The following is a 25,376-nucleotide window of genomic DNA, read 5'->3' as shown; positions in this document are numbered from 1 at the left end:
TGTACAGGGTTGGAGCTGTGATGGCAGGGTACAGGGTTTAGTATGTACAGGGTTGGAGCTGTGATGGCAGGGTACAGAGTTTAGTATGTACAGGGTTGGAGCTGTGATGGCAGGGTACAGGGTTTAGTATGTACAGGGTTGGAGCTGTGATGGCAGGGTACAGAGTTTAGTATGTACAGGGTTGGAGCTGTGATGGCAGGGTACAGGGTTTAGTATGTACAGGGTTGGAGCTGTGATGGCAGGGTACAGGGTTTAGTATGTACAGGGTTGGAGCTGTGATGCCAGGGTACAGGGTTTAGTATGTACAGGGTTGGAGCTGTGATGGCAGGGTACAGGGTTTAGTATGTACAGGGTTGGAGCTGTGATACAGTGAAAATCTTAGGCTCCAACATGCAGGACTAAGTCAAAAATAAATATATATATATATATAATGAAAATGGTAATAAACCCCCCAATAGAAATAGCAGTATATAGTATATCATGACTGTAGTGGTGATGAATACATGTCTTTTGAGGTGAAGGCAGACTAAATACTGTTGAGTGCAATCTAATGTTAGCATTGTGTTGTTGTTCTGGCATACAACACAATGCCACAGATGTCTCAAGTTTTGAGGGAGCGTGCAGTTTGCCATGCTGACTGCAGGAATGTCCACCAGAGCTGTTGCTCTCTACCGTAAACATTGTTTTAGAGAATTTGCTAGTACACCCAACTGGCCTCACAAACGCAGACCATGTGTATGGTGTCGTGTGGGTGAGCGGTTTGCTCAAGTCAACGTTGTGAACAGAGTGCCCCATAGTGGCGGAGGGGTTATGGTATAGGCAGGCATAAGATACGGACAACGAACACAGTCGCATTTTATTAATGGTAATTGTAATGCACAGAGATAACGTGATGAGATCCTGAGACCCGTTGTCGTGCCATTCATCCACCGCCATCACCTCATGTTTCAGCATGATAATGCACAGCCCCATGTCATCGGATCTGTACACAATTCCTGGAAGCTGAAAATGTCCCAGTTCATCCATGGCCTGTATACTCAGACCTGTCATCCGTTGAGCATGTTTGGGATGCTCTGGATCACCGTGTACCACAGAGTGTTCCAGTTCCCGCCAATATCCAGCAACTTCGCACAGCCATTGAAGAGGAGTGGGACAACATTCCCCAGACCACAATCAACAGCCTGATCAACTCTATGTGAATGAGATGAGGCTCCTGAATTGCGCAGCGGTCTAAGGCACTGCATCTCAGTGTAAGAGGTGTCACTACAGTCCCTGGTTCAAATCCAGGCTGTGATTGGGAGTCCCATAGGACGTGGCCGAGGTAGGCCGTCATTGTAAATAAGAATTTGTTCTCAACTGACTTAAAATAAACATGTGTATGAGGTGGTCACAACAGATACGGAGGAGTTTTCTGATCCACAACCTTTTTGACTAACAGTATTTCCAGTCATGTGAAATCGATAGATTAGGTACTAATTTATTTATTTCAATTGACTGATTTCTTTAGATGAACTGTAACTCAGTAACATTTTGAAATTGTTGCATGGTTGCGTGTATATTTTTATTCAGTATAATTAAAATAACTTTTCCCACACCAAAGCACTTGAAGTTTGTGTAAAATATAAAGCTGTTTTAATGTAATATTGCGGTCGAGGAAGTTCTGTGCGTGTCTCTAAAGGAACTTGTCGTTCCAGATAACGCGGCCAGGCTCCGCCCGGTCTGAGGCTCAGATCACATGAGTCAGAGTTTAGACCCAAGTCAGACTCAACTTTACAACACTGACACGGCTGGGATTTGCAATGTGCGCTGTCACTCGTTTTTTAGGGAAAAATCTGAAAAACTTTCGAGGGTAAATCTGTGCAGTAATTTAACTTTAGCCAGGTAAAGGTTCAACTTTTTCTCTGTGTGTAAAAGTTACAGATACAGTTGAGTAGATATGCGCGTTGTTATATTTTACAGTGTGTTCTCCCGAAACATCAGAAAGAAGTGTACAGTTTGTGGTGACTGCGATAGCTAACCCTGCTGCTGGGAGAACATAACTTCACCAAATTTACTTTTGGACTCACTTTGATTTAACTTTCGATGATCGACGTTTCGAGTTTCGCTCTCCGAAAAACGTGATTTTTTTTGTCTCTTTGGGTTGAGTCTTTTTAAACATATATTTTTTCTCGGGTAAATAGTTTTTTTGTATATTTTTTGTTGGAATAAACATGGATCCGAGCCAGCACAACCCCCCGGCCGGTCACCAGATAATCCACGTCCGTGGAGACTCCGAGACGGACCTGGAGGCCCTTTTCAACGCTGTTATGAACCCGAAAAATACCATCGTCCCCCCCTCCGTCCCTATGAGGATGAGAAAGCTTCCAGATTCCTTCTTCAAACCGCCAGAGCCAAAGTCCCACTCCAGACAAGTAAGACGAGAGAGACCACCCTCACACACAGCCCAGATACAAAGCCCCCAGACACTTCACCAACTATACAGAGAACAATCCGTTGTGTTCTTTTACTTTTACCCACGCATGTTACTAGTCGACTGTGTCCCAACACGTTCATTACATTACATTAGAAGGTATCTTCTGTTGTCTAAATCAAGATGAATCAACTGAAGTTGTTGAATCACTTTTTCTAAGTGTTAGGCATATTAACTAGTACTACCTGCGTGCTATTACTATAGTTAATGTAAGTTATTCCAAACGTTTCAGTTTCAGATACATCTTATGTAGGCTTGATATAATGCAGTTTATTGTATTTCCGAAAAGTATTATTTAATGAATACACCAAGATGAACATAATATTCGTTTTAAGATTGATATAAAGTTGTTAGGTTTGTAAATCGAGGAATGGACTGCAGCGTGAGGCCCTATGCTTGTAACAGGTCAGTTTAGTTAAACAATGCATGCCCTTTAATGTTAGTAAAAAGCTTAGGAAATCATGTGGTGGAATCACTCGTAGCCCATTTACACTTTTTAACCCTTTCGGTTTCTGATCTTTAATGAGTGGAGTTGAGCCAACCGTGCGCATGCGCGCTTTGACGGTGGCATGGACGTGTCGGAGTATGCGCTTTCAGGACTTCCAAAGTTGTTGTCCCTGCTGCATCAGCCCTCTTGTCTTCTCCAGGCTTTATAAACCGAGCAGTGAGACGAGGCCTTCTTATTATCATAATGTTTGCTTCATTCAAGTTTATGAACAGAAAAGTGTGTTCTTATTGCATGGAACAACAACCAATGTATTTCTTTATTAAACTCAACTCGTTATAAAACTTGACTATAATTAATTATATTAATTACTTTGAATAGTGCGGAACATGATTGAACAACATTTAATTAGGTGTTTTGTATGAAAACTTTCCATCAGTAATCTGGGTGACTCATGCACAAGTTAGTGAATCACTTTCCTGACTCCCCTCTCCTACTCTCCTCCTCTTCCCTGACTCCCCTCTCCTACTCTTCTCCTCTTCCCTGACTCCTCCTCTTCCCTGACTCCCCTCTCCTCCTCTTCCCTGACTCCCCTCTCCTCCTCTTCCCTGACTCCCCTCTCCTACTCCTCCTCTTCCCTGACTCCCCTCTCCTACTCTCCTCCTCTTCCCTGACTCCCCTCTCCTACTCTCCTCCTCTTCCCTGACTCCCCTCTCCTACTCCTCCTCTTCCCTGACTCCCCTCTCCTACTCTCCTCCTCTTCCCTGACTCCCCTCTTCTCCTCTTCTCCTCTTCCCTGACTCCCCTCTCCTCCTCTTCCCTGACTCCCCTCTCCTCCTCTTCCCTGACTCCCCTCTCCTACTCCTCCTCTTCCCTGACTCCCCTCTCCTACTCTCCTCCTCTTCCCTGACTCCCCTCTCCTATTCTTCTCCTATTCCCTGACTCCCCTCTCCTACTCCTCCTCTTCCCTGACTCCCCTCTCCTACTCCTCCTCTTCCATGACTCCCCTCTCCTACTCCTCCTCTTCCCTGACTCCCCTCTCCTACTCCTCCTCTTCCCTGACTCCCCTCTCCTCCTCTTCCCTGACTCCCCTCTCCTACTCCTCCTCTTCCCTGACTCCCCTCTCCTACTCTCCTCCTCTTCCCTGACTCCCCTCTCCTATTCTTCTCCTATTCCCTGAATCCCCTCTCCTACTCCTCCTCTTCCCTGACTCCCCTCTCCTCCTCTTCCCTGACTCCCCTCTCCTACTCCTCCTTATCCCTGACTCCCCTCTCCTACTGTTCCTCTTCCCTGACTCCCCTCTCCTACTCCTCCTCTTCTCTGACTCCCCTCTCCTGCTCTACTCTTCCCTGACTCCCCTCTCCTACTCCTCCTCTTCTCTGACTCCCCTCTCCTACTCCTCCTCTTCTCTTCTCTGACTCCCCTCTCCTACTCTACTCTACTCTTCCCTGACTCCCCTCTCCTATTCTTCTCCTATTCCCTGACTCCCCTCTCCTACTCCTCCTCTTCCCTGACTCCCCTCTCCTACTCCTCCTCTTCCCTGACTCCCCTCTCCTACTCCTCCTCTTCCCTGACTCCCCTCTCCTACTCCTCCTCTTCCCTGACTCCCCTCTCCTACTCTCCTCCTCTTCCCTGACTCCCCTCTCCTATTCTTCTCCTATTCCCTGAATCCCCTCTCCTACTCCTCCTCTTCCCTGACTCCCCTCTCCTCCTCTTCCCTGACTCCCCTCTCCTACTCCTCCTTATCCCTGACTCCCCTCTCCTACTGTTCCTCTTCCCTGACTCCCCTCTCCTACTCCTCCTCTTCTCTGACTCCCCTCTCCTGCTCTACTCTTCCCTGACTCCCCTCTCCTACTCCTCCTCTTCTCTGACTCCCCTCTCCTACTCCTCCTCTTCTCTTCTCTGACTCCCCTCTCCTACTCTACTCTACTCTTCCCTGACTCCCCTCTCCTATTCTTCTCCTATTCCCTGACTCCCCTCTCCTACTCCTCCTCTTCCCTGACTCCCCTCTCCTCCTCTTCCCTGACTCCCCTCTCCTACTCCTCCTCTCTCTCTCTCCTCCTCTCTCTTCCTCCTCTCTCCGCCCAGACCAGCACAGACGCAGGTACAGCCGGTGCCATCGCCCCCCACCACGTGCGTGCCCACTCGTCCCCTGCCTCCCTACAGCTAGGGGCAGTGTCTCCCCTGTTGGGCATGGTCCCTGCTGGCGCTCCCCCATCGCACCTCCGACAGTCGTCTTATGAGATCCCAGAGGACATGCCCCTGCCCCCGGGCTGGGAGATGGCCAAGACCCCCTCTGGACAAAGATACTTCCTCAAGTAAGTTTAATAACAGAACCTTATGTATGTTAACTCTCTATACCTTTTTAATAATGCTATTATTAAGATCCAATAACAGCCCTATGGGCCCTGATCAAAGGTAGTGCACTTTTGAAACAAATGTGTCTGGGGATCAGGTTACATCAGGAACATAGTGTCTGGGGATCGGGTTACAGCAGGAACGTAGTGTCTGGGGATCAGGTTACAGCTGGAACATAGTGTCTGGGGATCAGGTTACAGCAGGAACGTAGTGTTTGGGGATCATGTTACAGCAGGAACGTAGTGTCTGGGGATCAGGTTACAGCTGGTACATAGTGTCTGGGGATCAGGTTACAGCTGGAACATAGTGTCTGGGGATCAGGTTACAGCTGGAACATAGTGTCTGGGGATCAGGTTACAGCAGGAACGTAGTGTCTGGGGATCAGGTTACAGCAGGAACGTAGTGTCTGGGGATCAGGTTACAGCAGGAACGTAGTGTCTGGGGATCAGGTTACAGCTGGAACATAGTGTCTGGGGATCAGGTTACAGCTGGAACGTAGTGTCTGGGGATCAGGTTACAGCTGGAACATAGTGTCTGGGGATCAGGTTACAGCAGGAACGTAGTGTCTGGGGATCAGGTTACAGCTGGAACATAGTGTCTGGGGATCAGGTTACAGCAGGAACGTAGTGTCTGGGGATCAGGTTACAGCTGGTACATAGTGTCTGGGGATCAGGTTATAGCTGGAACGTAGTGTCTGGGGATCAGGTTACAGCTGGAACATAGTGTCTGGGGATCAGGTTACAGCAGGAACGTAGTGTCTGGGGATCAGGTTACAGCAGGAACATAGTGTCTGGGGATCAGTTTACAGCAGGAACGTAGTGTCTGGGGATCAGGTTACAGCTGGAACATAGTGTCTGGGGATCAGGTTACAGCTGGAACATAGTGTCTGGGGATCAGGTTACAGCTGGAACATAGTGTCTGGGGATCAGTTTACAGCAGGAACGTAGTGTCTGGGGATCAGGTTACAGCTGGAACATAGTGTCTGGGGATCAGTTTACAGCAGGAACTTAGTGTCTGGGGATCAGGTTACAGCTGGAACATAGTGTCTGGGGATCAGGTTACAGCTGGAACGTAGTGTTTGTAGATTAAGTTACAGCAGGAACGTAGTGTCTGGGGATCAGTTTACAGCAGGAACGTAGTGTCTGGGGATCAGGTTACAGCTGGAACATAGTGTCTGGGGATCAGTTTACAGCAGGAACGTAGTGTCTGGGGATCAGGTTACAGCTGGAACATAGTGTCTGGGGATCAGGTTACAGCTGGAACATAGTGTCTGGGGATCAGGTTACAGCTGGAACGTAGTGTCTAGGGATCAGGTTACAGCTGGTACATAGTGTCTGGGGATCAGGTTACAGCTGCTACATAGTGTCTGGGGATCAGGTTACAGCTGGAACATAGTGTCTGGGGATCAGGTTACATCAGGAACATAGTGTCTGGGGATCAGGTTACAGCTGGAACATAGTGTCTGGGGATCAGGTTACAGCAGGAACGCAATTTTATTTGTCACATACACCATGGTTAGCAGATGTTAATGCGAGTGTAGCGAAATGCTTGTGCTTCTAGTTCCGACAATGCAGTAATAACCAACAAGTAATCTAATCTAACAATTCCACAACAACTACCTTATACACACAAGTGTAAAGGGATAAAGAATATGTACATAAAGACATATGCAGGCTTTGATGCACCTGTACTGACCTCGCCTTCTGGATGATAGCGGGGTGAACAGGCAGTGGCTCGGGGGGTTGATGTCATTGATGATCTTTATGGCCTTCCTGTGACATCGGGTGGTGCTGCGCCTTCTTCCCGATGCTGTCTGTGTGGGTGGACCAATTCAGTTTATCTGTGATGTGTACGCCGACGAACTTAAAACGTACTACCCTCTCCACTACTGTCCCATCGATGTGGTTAGGGGGGTGTTCCCTCTGCTGTTTCCTGAAGTCCACAATCATCTCCTTTGTTTTGTTGACGTTGAGTGTGAGGTTGTTTTCCTGACACCACACTCCGAGGGCCCTCACCTCCTCCCTGTAGGCCGTCTCGTCGTTGTTGGCAATCAAGCCTACCAATGTAGTGTCGTCCGCAAACTTGATGATTGAGTTGGAGGCGTGCATGGCCACGCAGTCGTGGGTGAACAGGGAGTACAGGAGAGGGCTCAGAATGCACCCTTGTGGGGCCCCAGTGTTGAGGATCAGCGGGGTGGAGATGTTGTTACCTACGCTCACCACCTGGGGGAGGCCCGTCAGGAAGTCCAATACCCAGTTGCACAGGGCGGGGTCGAGACCCAGGGTCTCGAGCTTGATTACGAGTTTGGAGGGTACTATGGTGTTAAATGCTGAGCTGTAGTCGATGAACAGCATTCTCACATAGGTTGACCCCCAGTCCCTCTAACACAACCACTATCCACTATATATAGCTAGTTGACCCCCAGTCCCTCTAGTACAACCACTATATATAACTAGTTGACCCCAGTCCCTCTAGTACAACCACTATCCACTATATATAGCTAGTTGACCCCCAGTCCCTCTAGTACAACCACTATCCACTATATATCACTAGTTGACCCCCAGTCCCTCTAGTAAAACCACTATACACTATATATCACTAGTTGACCCCCAGTCCCTCTACTAAAACCACTATACACTATATATGACTAGTTGACCCCAGTCCTTCTATTGCAACCACTATCCACTATATATCACTAGTTGACCCCAGTCCCTCTAGTAAAACCACTATCCACTATATATGACTAGTTGACCCCCAGTCCCTCTAGTAAAACCACTATCCACTATATATAACTAGTTGACCCCAGTCCCTCTAGTAAAACCACTATCCACTATATATAACTAGTTGACCCCCAGTCCCTCTAGTAAAACCACTATACACTATATACTGTATCACTAGTTGACCCCCAGTCCCTCTAGTAAAACCACTATCCACTATATATCACTAGTTGACCCCCAGTCCCTCTAGTACAACCACTATCCACTATATATCACTAGTTGACCCCCAGTCCCTCTAGTAAAACCACTATACACTATATATCACTAGTTGACCCCCAGTCCCTCTACTAAAACCACTATACACTATATATGACTAGTTGACCCCAGTCCTTCTATTGCAACCACTATCCACTATATATCACTAGTTGACCCCCAGTCCCTCTAGTAAAACCACTATACACTATATATCACTAGTTGACCCCCAGTCCCTCTAGTACAACCACTATCCACTATATATCACTAGTTGACCCCCAGTCCCTCTAGTACAACCACTATCCACTATATATCACTAGTTGACCCCCAGTCCCTCTAGTAAAACCACTATCCACTATATATGACTAGTTGACCCCAGTCCCTCTAGTGCAACCACTATCCACTATATATCAGTAGTTGACCCCAGTCCCTCTAGTAAAACCACTATACACTATATATCACTAGTTGACCCCAGTCCCTCTAGTAAAACCACTATCCACTATATATCACTAGTTGACCCCCAGTCCCTCTAGTACAACCACTATCCACTATATATCACTAGTTGACCCCCAGTCCCTCTAGTACAACCACTATCCACTATATATCACTAGTTGACCCCAGTCCCTCTAGTAAAACCACTATACACTATATATCACTAGTTGACCCCCAGTCCCTCTAGTACAACCACTATCCACTATATATCACTAGTTGACCCCCAGTCCCTCTAGTACAACCACTATCCACTATATATCACTAGTTGACCCCAGTCCCTCTAGTAAAACCACTATATATCACTCATCACTCATCATCCCTACTGCCTCTGATCTGGAGGACTCACTAAACAGAGAACATCCCTGGGGAGACTGAATGGTGATGTTGTAGCTTTACACCACTTGGGAGACTGAATGGTGATGTTGTAGCTTTACACCACTGGGGAGACTGAATGGTGATGTTGTAGCTTTACACCACTGGGAGACTGAATGGTGATGTTGTAGCTTTACACCACTGGGGAGACTGAATGGTGTGGCTTTACACCACTGGGGAGACTGAATGGTGATGATGTAGCTTTACACCACTGGGAGACTGAATGTTGTAGCTTTACACCACTGGGGAGACTGAATGGTGATGTTGTGGCTTTACACCACTGGGGAGACTGAATGTTGTAGCTTTACACCACTGGGGAGACTGAATGGTGTGGCTTTACACCACTGGGGAGACTGAATGGTGATGTTGTAGCTTTACACCACTTGGGAGACTGAATGGTGATGTTGTAGCTTTACACCACTGGGGAGGATGAATGGTGATGTTGTAGCTTTACACCACTGGGGAGACTGAATGGTGATGTTGTGGCTTTACACCACTGGGGAGACTGAATGGTGATGTTGTGGCTTTACACCACTGGGGAGACTGAATGGTGATGTTGTAGCTTTACACCACTGGGGAGACTGAATGGTGATGTTGTAGCTTTACACCACTGGGGAGACTGAATGGTGATGTTGTGGCTTTACACCACTGGGGAGACTGAATGGTGATGTTGTAGCTTTACACCACTGGGGAGACTGAATGGTGATGTTGTAGCTTTACACCACTGGGGAGACTGAATGTTGTAGCTTTACACCACTGGGGAGACTGAATGGTGATGTTGTGGCTTTACACCACTGGGGAGACTGAATGGTGATGTTGTAGCTTTACACCACTGGGGAGACTGAATGGTGATGTTGTAGCTTTACACCACTGGGGAGACTGAATGTTGTAGCTTTACACCACTGGGGAGACTGAATTGTGATGTTATGGCTTTACACCACTGGGAGACTGAATGTTGTAGCTTTCCACCACTGGGGAGACTGAATGGTGATGTTGTAGCTTTACACCACTGGGAGACTGAATGTTGTAGCTTTACACCACTGGGGAGACTGAATGGTGATGTTGTAGCTTTACACCACTGGGGAGACTGAATGTTGTAGCTTTACACCACTGGGGAGACTGAATGGTGATGTTGTAGCTTTACACCACTGGGGAGACTGAATGTTGATGTTGTGGCTTTACACCACTGGGGAGACTGAATGGTGTGGCTTTACACCACTGGGGAGACTGAATGGTGATGTTGTAGCTTTACACCACTGGGGAGACTGAATGTTGTAGCTTTACACCACTGGGGAGACTGAATGGTGATGTTGTGGCTTTACACCACTGGGGAGACTGAATGGTGATGTTGTAGCTTTACACCACTGGGGAGACTGAATGGTGATGTTGTAGCTTTACACCACTGGGGAGACTGAATGTTGTAGCTTTACACCACTGGGGAGACTGAATGGTGATGTTCTAGCTTTACACCACTGGGGAGACTGAATGTTGTAGCTTTACACCACTGGGGAGACTGAATGGTGATGTTGTAGCTTTACACCACTGGGGAGACTGAATGGTGATGTTGTAGCTTTACACCACTGGGGAGACTGAATGGTGATGTTGTAGCTTTACACCACTGGGGAGACTGAATGGTGATGTTGTGGCTTTACACCACTGGGGAGACTGAATGGTGATGTTGTGGCTTTACACCACTGGGAGACTGAATGGTGATGTTGTAGCTTTACACCACTGGGAGACTGAATGTTGTAGCTTTACACCACTGGGGAGACTGAATGGTGATGTTGTAGCTTTACACCACTGGGAGACTGAATGTTGTAGCTTTACACCACTGGGGAGACTGAATGGTGATGTTGTGGCTTTACACCACTGGGGAGACTGAATGGTGATGTTGTAGCTTTACACCACTGGGGAGACTGAATGGTGATGTTGTGGCTTTACACCACTGGGGAGACTGAATGGTGATGTTGTGGCTTTACACCACTGGGAGACTGAATGGTGATGTTGTAGCTTTACACCACTGGGGAGACTGAATGGTGATGTTGTAGCTTTACACCACTGGGGAGACTGAATGTTGTGGCTTTACACCACTGGGGAGACTGAATGGTGATGTTGTAGCTTTACACCACTGGGGAGACTGAATGGTGATGTTGTAGCTTTACACCACTGGGAGACTGAATGGCGATGTTGTGGCTTTACACCACTGGGGAGACTGAATGTTGTAGCTTTACACCACTGGGGAGACTGAATGGCGATATTGTGGCTTTACACCACTGGGAGACTGAATGGTGATGTTGTAGCTTTACACCACTGGGGAGACTGAATGTTGTAGCTTTACACCACTGGGAGACTGAATGTTGATGTTGTAGCTTTACACCACTGGGAGACTGAATGTTGATGTTGTGGCTTTACACCACTGGGGAGACTGAATGGTGATGTTGTAGCTTTACACCACTGGGGAGACTGAATGTTGTAGCTTTACACCACTGGGAGACTGAATGTTGATGTTGTGGCTTTACACCACTGGGGAGACTGAATGGTGATGTTGTAGCTTTACACCACTGGGAGACTGAATGTTGATGTTGTAGCTTTACACCACTGGGAGACTGAATGTTGATGTTGTGGCTTTACACCACTGGGGAGACTGAATGGTGATGTTGTGGCTTTACACCACTGGGGAGACTGAATGGTGATGTTGTAGCTTTACACCACTGGGAGACTGAATGTTGTAGCTTTACACCACTGGGGAGACTGAATGGTGATGTTGTGGCTTTACACCACTGGGGAGACTGAATGGTGATGTTGTAGCTTTACACCACTGGGGAGACTGAATGGTGATGTTGTGGCTTTACACCACTGGGGAGACTGAATGGTGATGTTGTGGCTTTACACCACTGGGAGACTGAATGGTGATGTTGTAGCTTTACACCACTGGGGAGACTGAATGGTGATGTTGTAGCTTTACACCACTGGGGAGACTGAATGTTGTGGCTTTACACCACTGGGGAGACTGAATGGTGATGTTGTAGCTTTACACCACTGGGGAGACTGAATGGTGATGTTGTAGCTTTACACCACTGGGAGACTGAATGGCGATGTTGTGGCTTTACACCACTGGGGAGACTGAATGTTGTAGCTTTACACCACTGGGAGACTGAATGGCGATATTGTGGCTTTACACCACTGGGAGACTGAATGGTGATGTTGTAGCTTTACACCACTGGGGAGACTGAATGTTGTAGCTTTACACCACTGGGAGACTGAATGTTGATGTTGTAGCTTTACACCACTGGGAGACTGAATGTTGATGTTGTGGCTTTACACCACTGGGGAGACTGAATGGTGATGTAGCTTTACACCACTGGGGAGACTGAATGTTGTAGCTTTACACCACTGGGAGACTGAATGTTGATGTTGTGGCTTTACACCACTGGGGAGACTGAATGGTGATGTTGTAGCTTTACACCACTGGGAGACTGAATGTTGATGTTGTAGCTTTACACCACTGGGAGACTGAATGGTGATGTTGTGGCTTTACACCACTGGGGAGACTGAATGGCGATGTTGTGGCTTTACACCACTGGGAGACTGAATGGTGTGGCTTTTTGTGTTAGTTAACCCCGGCTATGTTTGCGGTCAACTCTCTCACAGGAAGCTGCTGTGGTTGGTCAACTACTTCCATAATCTCAGCAGGAGCATCTTGATGACTTCCTCTTTGTCCCTCATAGTCACGTTTGGCTTTTCTCTTTTCTGAAAATAGAGAGAACCTGCAAAACTCACTCAGTTGACATCTTCAGAGTATGTTGATATTCTTCTCTACATGTATTTTTTCAGTAATTACATTTTTTGTCTCAGTGATATATTACAGAACGTTATGCCATAACAGAGACTGAGGTTGTCGCCATGACACTTTTGGAGTACAGCGTTCCATGCTAGGCATGTTTGTGCCCGTGTTATGGAGCAAGGCACCCTGAAAGCATTCTGTATCGGCCGCACATCAAAGTTGAGAGACACTCGATCTGAAATGAAAAGAGACCTCCTCAGCAGAGCTGCTGAAAAAACACTCCTATTTATAAACAGGGGTTGTCTGACCAACCCATGGTGGCAAGAAGAGAGATGTAATAACAGAGTCAAAAAGAGAGAAAGTTGACGTTTCATTCAGGTGACAGACTGACCGCGGTCTTTTAGGACGTGGTGTTTAAAACAGTTTAGTAGTCATCACATTTACTCATTCTGGATCTCCTTCAGCAGGCCTGCAGGGCCCCAAGTAGAGCCAGTTATCCCAGTGTGAACGTCCCAGTGTGAACGTCCCAGTGTGAACGTCCCAGTGTGAACGTCCCAGTGTTGAACGTCCCAGTGTGAAAGTCCCAGTGTGAACGTCCCAGTGTGAACGTCCCAGTGTTGAACGTCCCAGTGTTGAACGTCCCAGTGTTGAACGTCCCAGTGTTGAACGTCCCAGTGTTGAACGTCCCAGTGTTGAACGTCCCAGTGTGAACGTCCCAGTGTGAACGTCCCAGTGTGAACGTCCCAGTGTGAACGTCCCATTGTGAAAGTCCCAGTGTTGAACGTCCCAGTGTGAACGTCCCAGTGTTGAACGTCCCAGTGTTGAACGTCCCAGTGTTGAACGTCCCAGTGTTGAACGTCCCAGTGTCGAACGTCCCAGTGTCGAACGTCCCAGTGTCGAACGTCCCAGTGTGAACGGTCCCAGTGTGAACGGTCCCAGTGTGAACGGTCCCAGTGTGAACGGTCCCAGTGTGAACGTCCCAGTGTTGAACGTCCCAGTGTTGAACGTCCCAGTGTTGAACGTCCCAGTGTTGAACGTCCCCAGTGTGAACGTTCCCAGTGTGAACGTCCCAGTGTGAACGTCCCAGTGTGAACGTCCCAGTGTGAACTTTCCCAGTGTGAACTTTCCCAGTGTGAACGTTCCCAGTGTTGAACGTCCCAGTGTTGAACGTCCCAGTGTTGAACGTCCCAGTGTTGAACGTCCCATTGTGAAAGTCCCAAATTAGACCCTATATAGTGCATTACTTTTGACCAGAGCCCTAGTCCCTATATAGTTCACTACTTTTGACCAGAGCCCGATGGGCTATATATGGAATAGGGTGCCATTTGGGAGGTAACTCCAGTGACTCATAAAGCTGTGGTTGCTGCATGATGACGCTCTGGTTTGGAAGCAAGTTTAGTTTCCTTCAGTTTCCTTTTAGTTTCCTTCAGCCATGATGACGCTACTGTGATGGCTGCCGCGGCAGGCAGCTTTGTGTCAGTGGAGTTGAATGGACTCTGCCATGTGGAGCTCAGAAAGAAGAGGGAGGGAGAAAGAGAGAGGACTGGGCGAAGACTGGAGCAGCTCTAGGTCCAAAGTAGTGCACTATATAAGGAATAGGGTGCTCTGGTCCAAAGTAGCGCACTATATATAAGGAATAGGGTGCTCTGGTCCAAAGTAGTGCACTATATAAGGAATAGGGTGCTCTGGTCCAAAGTAGTTCACTATATAAGGAATAGGGTGCTCTGGTCCAAAGTAGTGCACTATATAAGGAATAGGGTGCACTGGTCCAAAGTAGTGCATCATATAAGGAATAGGGTGCTCTGGTCCAAAGTAGCGCATTATATAAGGAATAGGGTGCTCTGGTCCAAAGTAGTGCACTATATAGGGAATAGGGTGCTCTGGTCCAAAGTAGTGCACTATATAGGGAATAGGGTGCTCTGGTCCAAAGTAGTGTACTATATAAGGAATAGGGTGCTCTGGTCCAAAGTAGTGCACTATATAAGGAATAGGGTGCTCTGGTCCAAAGTAGTGCACTATATAGGGAATAAGGTGCTCTGGTCCAAAGTAGTGCACTATATAGGGAATAGGGTGCCATTTGAGACGTATTCTGATCTGCTGGCCCTCCCTTTGTCCCGACGACCAGGGAGCAGAGAAACACTGTGCTGTATTCAGGCAGAACAGAGCAGAGGAAAGCAGAGCGCCTTGGCCCTGTGGAGTGGTGGAGGGAGGCTCATGTGAGCCGTCCCAAAATAGACAAATGCCTACGATGAAGTGTAAAGCAGTGGAGGCTGCTCAGAGGAGGAATGGGAGGACCATACTACTTCGTGAATATCATAACATTTTAAATAGTGAAACATTAAAAAACAATTTTTGTATTGAAATATAGTACACTGAATGAAGATATAAATGCAACATGTAAAGTGTTGGTCCCATCTTTCATGAGCTGAAATAAAATATCCCAGAAATGTTCCATATGAACAAAAAGCTTGTTTCTCTCAAATGTTGAACACAAATTTGTTTACATCCCTGTTAGTGAGCATTTCTCCTTTTCCAAGATAATCCATCCACCTGACAGGTGTGGCATATCAAGAAGCTGATTAATCAGCACGGTCATTACACAGGTGCACCTTGTGCTGGGGGCAATATAAGGCCACTCTTAAATGTGCAGTTTTGTCACACAACTTAATGTCACAGATGTCTCAAGTTGAGGGAGCGTGCAATTGGCATGCTGACTGCAGGAATGTCCACCAGAGCTGTTGCCAGAGAATTGAATGTTAATTTCTCTACCATAAGCCACCTCCAATCCCATTTTAGAGAATTTGGCAGTACGCCAGCAGACCACGTGTAACCATGCCAGCCCAGGACCTCCACATCTGGCTTCCTCACCTGTGGGATAGTCTGAGGCCAGCCATCTGGACAGCTGATGAAACTGGGATTGCACAACTGAAGAATTTCTGCACAAACTGTCAGAAACCATCTCAGGGAAGCTCATCTGCGTGCTCGTCGTCCTCACCAGGGTCTTGACTTGACTGCAGTTCGGCGTCGTAACCGACTTTAGTGGGCAAATACTCACCTTCGATGGCTGGAGAAGTGTGCTCTTCACGGGTGAATCCCGGTGGTTAAAACTGCACCAGGCAGATGGCAGACCTCGTGTATTGTGTCGCGGGGGGAATGATGATGTCAATGTTGTGAATCCATGGTGGCAGTGGGACTATGCTATGGGCTAAGGACAACAAACACACATTTTATTAATGGTAATTGTAATGCACAGAGATAACGTGATGAGATCCTGAGACCCGTTGTCGTGCCATTCATCCACCACCATCACCTCATGTTTCAGCATGATAATGAACGAACAGAGATACCGTGACGAGATCCTGAGGACCATTGTCGTGCCATTCATCCACCACCATCACCTCATGTTTCAGCATGATAATATACGGTCCCATGTCATCGGATCTGTACACAATTCCTGGAAGCTGAAAATGCCCCAGTTCATCCATGGCCTGTATACTCAGACATGTCATCCGTTGAGCATGTTTGGGATGCTCTGGATCGACATGTACCACAGAGTGTTCCAGTTCCCGCCAATATCCAGCAACTCCGCACAGCCATTGAAGAGGAGTGGGACAACATTCCACAGACCACAATCAACAGCCTGATCAACTCTATGTGAAGGAGATTTATCACGATGCATGAGGCAAACGGTGGTCACACCAGATACTGACTGGTTTTCTGATCCACGTCCCTACCCTTTTTTTTAAGGTATCTGTGACCAACAGATGTATATCTGTAGTCCCAGTCATATGTGAAATCCATAGATTAGGGCCTAATGAATTTATTTCAATTGGCTTATTTCCTCATATTTTTTAAATATTTTTTTTACCTTTATTTAACTAGGCAAGTCAGTTAAGAACAAATTCTTATTTTCAATGAAGGCCTAGGAACAGTGGGCCTGTCGGCCTGTTCAGGGGGCAGAACGACTGATTTGTACCTTGTCAGCTCGGGGGTTTAAACTTGCAACCTTCCGGTTACTAGTCCAACACTCTAACCACTAGGCTACCCTGCCGCCCCAAAATGAACTGTAAGTCAGTGATATTTTTGAAATTATTACATGTTGCAGATTTTTCTTCTTAGTTTAGCTAACTAAGTTTAGCATACTTAGCTAGCTAGCCTACTCAACAATCTCACTCAAACAGAGTGGAATGGTGTTTATGGTAGCTACCAGGCTATCCAACACTGGAACTCTTCCAAGTCAAGGTAAGCTTTCCGTTTTATTTATTTATTGCCGCCGGTGTAAATGCCGGTGTAAATGCCGGTGTAACTGCCGGTGTAACTGCCGGTGTAACTGCTAAACTGCTTGCTGTACGTTGTACTTTTTGATTGTACACATGGGATTGGATTTTGGGTTTACTAAAGCGTTAGTTCTAGTTTGGTGACTATAACGTTAATATGGTAACAACGATGTAGGTTGTGTAGCGGTTAGCGGTTATGATATGAAGGTTTGGCTTGGAGAGGTTTTTTCCCCTGGTCACAGACAGCTGTTGTGTTGTGCACTGAAGTCCACAAGCGAAAGGAAAAGGAGAAAGGAGGAGGAGAGAATGAATTATACAACTAGCAAAGTGATGATGCTGTATGTGGCTGCTATAAAAGGGAACTGTTATCAGGGGTGTATTCATTCCACCTATTATTTTGCTAAACGTTTCTTAAACAGAATGAAACGGGGATGGACCTACCTGAATTTGTTCAATAAATAAACTCGTTTTAGTTGCAAAACACAACTGTTTGTTCTAATGATTACACCCTAGATCAGCTAGATGCAGGTAAGAGTCTGCAAGTTGGTATTGAATTTGTCACTGTCTGTCACCTTGACTACTTGGCTCCTATTTGTCTCTCGACCTACGTTATAATCTTTAATTCCTAGGCTATGTTGTATGAACCTCATGATGGGTACAGGGGAACATTCTAGTATCATGTAGTAGCCTAAACCTATCGCTGTTACATTGAACTGGGTGAATGGAATATGAATGAGAGTCATCCAATATGTTGTAATCTTTCATTCCTAGGTTGTATGAACCTCATGATGGGTACAGGGGAACATTCTAGTATCATGTAGTAGCCTAAACCTATCGCTGTTACATTGAACTGGGTGAAACCCTCAGTTGGCGCTGGCCTTCAGAACGTATTCAGAACGTATTCAGAACGTATTCAGAACGTATTCAGAACGTATTCAGAACGTATTCATCAGCCGTGTTGTTGTGTCACAGAATTCAACATGGATTCCAGAGATGATTTTTCTCTACACACCATAATAACAAAGTGAAAACATGTTTTTGTTTTTTAACCATTTTGTGCAAAATGTATTGAAAATGAAAATACAGACATATCTCTATGAAAGGCACGGTAGTTATTATTACTCATCATGTTACTACTTTCATTATGACTTGTTTTACTTGTCTACTACATCTCTATTGTCTTTCTCTCTGCGTTGTTGGGACGGGCCCAAGCATTTGACAAATAAAAATGTCATTTGAATGGAATATGAAGGACAGTCATCCGATGTGCTGTAATATAAATAAGGACATTGCTTGTTTAAAAAATGGAAAAAAAATGGTCTTCCCATAATCTTAAACGGCACCGATCTCCACTGGTGTAAAGAGAGAGGACAACATGGACGTCTAGGAGATAAACACATGGACTTGGTATTTAGTTGAATTAGATGTTATAGAAGATATAGTAAGTTCTTAGTAGCGTTGTTATTTGACTAGATACTGTATGAGTCCCAAATGGTACCCTGTTCCCTAAGTAGTGCATACTGGTCAAAAGTAGTGCACTACATAGGGAAAAGGGTACCATTTGGGAAGCAACCTAGGGCTCTTACAGCAACAGAACACTGAGAACAGACAGCATTGACTATAGTTTTGTCACAGTTTGGTTCTGTCAGCGGGGGATGTAGTTGTATTTGCTGAATGAGTGATAGTGAGTGAGCAGTCTCCTGCCTCTTGTTCCGAGTTTGTCTTGCTGGTTTCATTATAAACCCCCACAGCAGTCCTGAGGGAGGGAGGGGAGAGGAAGAGAGAGAGAGACAAAATTACCTAAGAAAATGAACAACAATGACATGGTTTTTATGAAGAATGCAAAAAACCTAAGAAGGGAATTGAGAAACTTATCCAACCAAAACCACAGAAACCCAGAACCTGAGCCTTCACTTTGGTGAATCACTAAAACAATACAGAAATACACTAAGAAAAAAGAAGGAACAGCACGTCAGAAATCAATGTAATTGAAGAATCCAAAGAATCTAACCACTTCTGGGAAATTTGGAAAACACTAAACAAACAACAACACAAAGATCTATTCAAAATGGAGATGTATGGATAAACCACTTCTCCAGTCTGATTGGCTCTACAACAAAGAACAAACAGCTAATACACATGATCAATTACACATCTTAGAATCAACTATTAAAGACTACCAGAACCCACTGGATTCTCCAATTACATTGAATGAACTACAGGACAAAATACAAACCCTCCAACCCAAAGAGACCTGTGGGGTTGATGATATCCTCAATAAAATGATAAAATATACAGACCACAAATTTAAATTGGCTAAACTTGGAACGCTTTAACATCATCCTCAGCTCTGGCATCTTCCCCAATATTTTTAACCAAGGTCTGATCTCCACAAAAGTGGAAACAAATTCAACCCCAATAACTACCAATAACTACCGTGGGATATACGTTAACAGCAACCTTGGGAAAAATCCTCTGCATTATCATTAACAGCAGACTCGTACATTTCCTCAGTGAAAACAATATACGAGCAAATGAGCAAATTGGCTTTTTACCAAATTATGACAGACCACATATTCACCATAGATTATATTATATATTCACCATATTCACAAACAGATAATTACTTGACACATGGGAAAGAATGAACAAAAAAACAGAGCAAACTAGAATGCTATCTGGCCCTAAACAGAGAGTACACAGCGGCAGAATACCTGACCACTGTGACTGACCCAACATTAAGGAAAGCTTTGACTATGTACAGACTCAGTAAGTATAGCCTTGCTATTGAGAAAGGCCGCCGTAGGCAGACATGGCTCTCAAGAGAAGACAAGCTATGTGCACACTGCCCACAAAATGAGGTGGATACTGAGCTGCACTTCCTAACCTCCTGCCCAACGTATGACCACAAAGAATTCAAAAACAAACCCAATTTTGATAAACTCCCAAATATACTGGGTGAAATACCAGTTTGCCATCACAGCAGCAAGATGTGACCTGTTGCCACAAGAAAAGGTCAACCAGTGAAGAACAAAATATCATTGTAAATACAACCCATATTTATGTTTATTTATTTTCCCCTGTGTACTTTAACTATTTCCACGTTGTTACAACATGACCAATAATATAACATCTGGAAACTTGGTTGTCATGGTTACTGTACATTTTTATTGTCTTTTTATTTCTTTTCTATTTCACTTCTTGACATCCAGGACCTCTCCTTCTACCCCTCAAGCCATCAGACAATTAATCAAACCCGGACTATTCCCTTTTGTTTTTACACTGACCTCGACTAACCCCCACACACTGACTCTGTACCGTAATACCCTGTATATAGCCCCCACACACTGACTCTGTACCGTAATACCCTGTATATAGCCCCCACACACTGACTCTGTACCGTAATACCCTGTATATAGCCCCCACACACTGACTCTGTACTGTAATACCCTGTATATAGCCCCCACACACTGACTCTGTACCGTAATACCCTGTATATAGCCCCCACACACTGACTCTGTACCGTAATACCCTGTATATAGCCCCCACACACTGACTCTGTACCGTAATACCCTGTATATAGCACCCACACACTGACTCTGTACCGTAATACCCTGTATATGGCCCCCACACACTGACTCTGTACCGTAATACCCTGTATATAGCCCCCACACACTGACTCTGTACCGTAATACCCTGTATATAGCCCCCACACACTGACTCTGTACCGTAATACCCTGTATATAGCCTCCACACGGACTCTGTACCGTAACACCCTGTATATAGCCTCCACATTGACTCTGTACCGTACCCCCTGTATATAGCTCCCACATTGACTCTGTACCGAAATACCCTGTATATAGCCTCCACATTGACTCTGTACTGGTACCCCCTGTATATAGCCTCCACATTGACTCTGTACCGGTACCCCCTGTATATAGCCTCCACACTGACTCTGTACCGTAACACCCTGTATATAGCCTCCACATTGACTCTGTACCGTACCCCCTGTATATAGCTTCCACATTGACTCTGTACCGAAATACCCTGTATATAGCCTCCACATTGACTCTGTACTGGTACCCCCTGTATATAGCCTCCACACTGACTCTGTACCGTAACACCCTGTATATAGCCTCCACATTGACTCTGTACCGTACCCCCTGTATATAGCTTCCACATTGACTCTGTACCGGTACCCCCTGTATATAGTCTCCACATTGACTCTGTACTGGTACTCCCTGTATATAGCCTCCATATTGACTCTGTACCGGTACCCCCTGTATATAACCTCCACATTGACTCTGTACCGGTACCCCCTGTATATAGTCTCTACATTGACTCTGTACTGGTACTCCCTGTATATAGTCTCCACACTGACTCTGTACCGGTACCCCCTGTATATAGCCTCCACATTGACTCTGTACCGGTACCCCTTGTATATAGCCTCCACATTGACTCTGTACCCCATGTATATAGCCTCCACATTGACTCTGTACTGGTTCCCCCTGTATATAGCCTCCACATTGACTCTGTACCGGTACCCCTTGTATATAGCCTCCACATTGACTCTGTACCGGTACCCCCTGTATATAGCCTCCACATTGACTCTGTACCGGTACCCCCTGTATATAGCCTCCACATTGACTCTGTACTGGTACCCCCTGTATATAGCCTCCACATTGACTCTGTACCGTAACACCCTGTATACAGCCTCCACATTGACTCTGTACCGTAACACTCTGTATATAGCCTCCACATTGACTCTGTACCGGTACCCCCTGTATATAGCCTCCACATTGACTCTGTACCGGTACCCCCTGTATATAGCCTCCACATTGACTCTGTACCGTAACACCCTGTATAGGGGAGGGAAGGAGAGGGAAAGATGGAGAGGGGGAGAGAAGGAGAGGGAGAGGGGAAGAGAAGGAGAGGGAAAGAGGGAAAGAGGGAGAGGGAAAGAGGGAAAGAGGGAGAGAAGGAGAGAGGGAGAGGGGGAGAGAAGGAGAGGGGGAGAGAAGGAGAGGGAAAGAGGGAGCCATTGGGAAAATGTCAACATGGTGTGTTTCCTGTTCTTTCTTCCAGCAGTGGTCTTTGATTTACAACGGCAGGGGGGAGGGCAGGGGGAGGGCAGGGGGAAATGGCGTCACCTTGTTTGGTGGTGGTGGTAGTAGTAGTTGTGGTGGTGGGATGGGGGGCAGGGTGGAGGTGGGATCGGGGTCAGGGCTTTCAGGACTAGGGTGGAGAAGGGGGGCAGGGCAGGCTAGCAGGCCACACCAGGGGTAGACGTGATGGTGGGGGGCAGGGCTGGCTAGCAGGCTACACCAGGGGTAGACGTGGTGGTGGGGGGCAGGGCTGGCTAGCAGGCCACACCAGGGGTAGACGTGGTGGTGGGGGGCAGGGCTGGCTAGCAGGCCACACCAGGGGTAGATGTGGTGGTGGGGGTCAGGGCTGGCTAGCAGGCCACACCAGGGGTAGACGTGGTGGTGGGGGGCAGGGCTGGCTAGCAGGCCACACCAGGGGTAGACGTGGTGGTGGGGGGCAAGGCTGGCTAGCAGGCCACACCAGGGGTAGATGTGGTGGTGGGGGGCAGGGCTGGCTAGCAGGCCACACCAGGGGTAGACGTGGTGGTGGGGGGCAGGGCTGGCTAGCAGGCCACACCAGGGGTAGACGTGGTGGTGGGGGGCAGGGCTGGCTAGCAGGCCACACCAGGGGTAGACGTGGTGGTGGGGGGCAGGGCTGGCTAGCAGGCCACACCAGGGGTAGATGTGGTGGTGGTGGGGGGCAGGGCTGGCTAGCAGGCCACACCAGGGTTAGACATGGTGGTGGGGGGCAGGGCTGGCTAGCAGGCCACACCAGGGGTAGACGTGGTGGTGGGGGGCAGGGCTGGCTAGCAGGCCACACCAGGGGTAGATGTGGTGGTGGTGGTGGGGGGCAGGGCTGGCTAGCAGGCCACACCAGGGGTAGATGTGGTGGTGGTGGGGGGCAGGGCTGGCTAGCAGGCCACACCAGGGGTAGATGTGGGGGTCAGGGCTGGCTAGCAGGCCACACCAGGGGTAGATGTGGTGGTGGTGGGGGGCAGGGCTGGCTAGCAGGCCACACCAGGGATAGATGTGGTGGTGGGGGTCAGGGTTGCTAGCAGGCCACACCAGGGGTAGACGTGGTGGTGGGGGGCAGGGCTGGCTAGCAGGCCACACCAGGGGTAGACGTGGTGGTGGGGGGCAGGGCTGGCTAGCAGGCCACACCAGGGGTAGATGTGGTGGTGGGGGTCAGGGCTGGCTAGCAGGCCACACCAGGGTTAGACGTGGTGGTGGGGGGCAGGGCTGGCTAGCAGGCCACACCAGGGGTAGACGTGGTGGTGGGGGGCAGGGCTGGCTAGCAGGCCACACCAGGGGTAGATGTGGTGGTGGGGGTCAGGGCTGGCTAGCAGGCCACACCAGGGGTAGATGTGGTGGTGGTGGGGGGCAGGGCAGGGTCATAAACTAATGAAGGAATCTAAATGAGCTGCTCTACTGGAATAGAAGGGCTAATCAATGCTTCCTCTGGCTTATTAAATACAGCCTACAGGGATCTACTCTCCATGGGAAACTATGGGAAGCCCTGGGTTACCTCCCAAATGACACCCTATTCCCTACATACTGCACTACTTGTGACCCCCCCCCCCCCCATAGGGGCACTACATAGGGAATAGGGTGCCATTTGGGACACACAGGGTTTAAAGGAGGGTAAGGCCTGGAGGGTGCAGCTATTCTGTGACCCCACCCAGGGGTCAAACAACTGCCTTCTGATTGGAGACACACAGTCCATTTTACATTTCAAAAACCAAATAATACATGCTGGTCTTGAACCATGCTGGTCTGGTGTAGAGTGTAGACAATGGGTTCTGACTTATATAAGCTGTTTCTAAGCATTGTTAGGCTACTTTGTGGTCTGGTGTAGACAATGGGTTCTGACTTATATAAGCTGTTTCTAAGCATTGTTAGGCTACTTTGTGGTCTGGTGTAGACAATGGGTTCTGACTTATATAAGCTTATGTGACCTGCCTCATTCACATCTTAATTTATGACCTGCCTCATTCACATCTTCATTTATGACCTGCCTCATTCACATCTTCATTCATGTCCTGCCTCATTCACCTCTTCATATATGACCTGCCTCATTCACCTCTTCATATATGACCTGCCTCATTCACATCTTCATTCATGTCCTGCCTCATTCACCTCTTCATATATGACCTGCCTCATTCACCTCTTCATTCATGTCCTGCCTCATTCACCTCTTCATATATGACCTGCCTCATTCACATTTTCATTTATGACCTGCCTCATTCACCTCTTCATATATGACCTGCCTCCTTCACCTCTTCATATATGACCTGCCTCATTCACCTCTTCATTTATGACCTGCCTCCTTCACCTCTTCATATATGACCTGCCTCATTCACCTCTTCATTTATGACCTGCCTCATTCACATCTTCATTTATGACCTGCCTCATTCACATCTTCATTTATGACCTGCCTCATTCACATCTTCATTTATGACCTGCCTCATTCACATCTTCATTTATGACCTGCCTCATTCACATCTTCATATATGACCTGCCTCATTCACCTCTGTATTTATGACCTGCCTCATTCACATGTTCATATATGACCTGCCTCATTCACATCTTCATTTATGACCTGCCTCATTCACATCTTCATTCATGTCCTGCCTCATTCACCTCTTCATATATGACCTGCCTCATTCACCTCTTCATATATGACCTGCCTCATTCACATCTTCATTCATGTCCTGCCTCATTCACCTCTTCATATATGACCTGCCTCATTCACCTCTTCATTCATGTCCTGCCTCATTCACCTCTTCATATATGACCTGCCTCATTCACATTTTCATTTATGACCTGCCTCATTCACCTCTTCATATATGACCTGCCTCCTTCACCTCTTCATATATGACCTGCCTCATTCACCTCTTCATTTATGACCTGCCTCCTTCACCTCTTCATATATGACCTGCCTCATTCACATCTTCATTTATGACCTGCCTCATTCACATCTTCATTTATGACCTGCCTCATTCACATCTTCATTTATGACCTGCCTCATTCACATCTTAATTTATGACCTGCCTCATTCACATCTTCATATATGACCTGCCTCATTCACCTCTGTATTTATGACCTGCCTCATTCACATGTTCATA

The 25,376-nt window shown here is 47.1% G+C and overlaps 1 protein-coding gene across 1 annotated transcript in view; it reads left to right on the top strand.

Annotated features, from left to right (window-relative positions):
* The first annotated feature begins 1,722 nt into the window (after positions 1-1,722).
* The window catches only part of yap1 (Yes1 associated transcriptional regulator), a 103,860-nt gene continuing 80,206 nt past the window's right edge, over positions 1,723-25,376 (top strand). The window contains exons 1-2 of the mRNA XM_036965163.1: positions 1,723-2,411; positions 5,004-5,233. Coding sequence (XP_036821058.1) covers positions 2,211-2,411; positions 5,004-5,233 — 431 coding nt within the window. The 5' untranslated portion in view covers positions 1,723-2,210. The remainder of the gene's footprint in view (positions 2,412-5,003; positions 5,234-25,376) is intronic.

This window comes from Oncorhynchus mykiss, chromosome 27 (genome assembly GCF_013265735.2).
Source record: "Oncorhynchus mykiss isolate Arlee chromosome 27, USDA_OmykA_1.1, whole genome shotgun sequence".
Classification (NCBI taxonomy): domain Eukaryota; kingdom Metazoa; phylum Chordata; class Actinopteri; order Salmoniformes; family Salmonidae; genus Oncorhynchus; species Oncorhynchus mykiss.
Note: the sequence above shows the minus strand (reverse complement) of the source record. Positions and strands in the feature narration are given on the sequence as shown.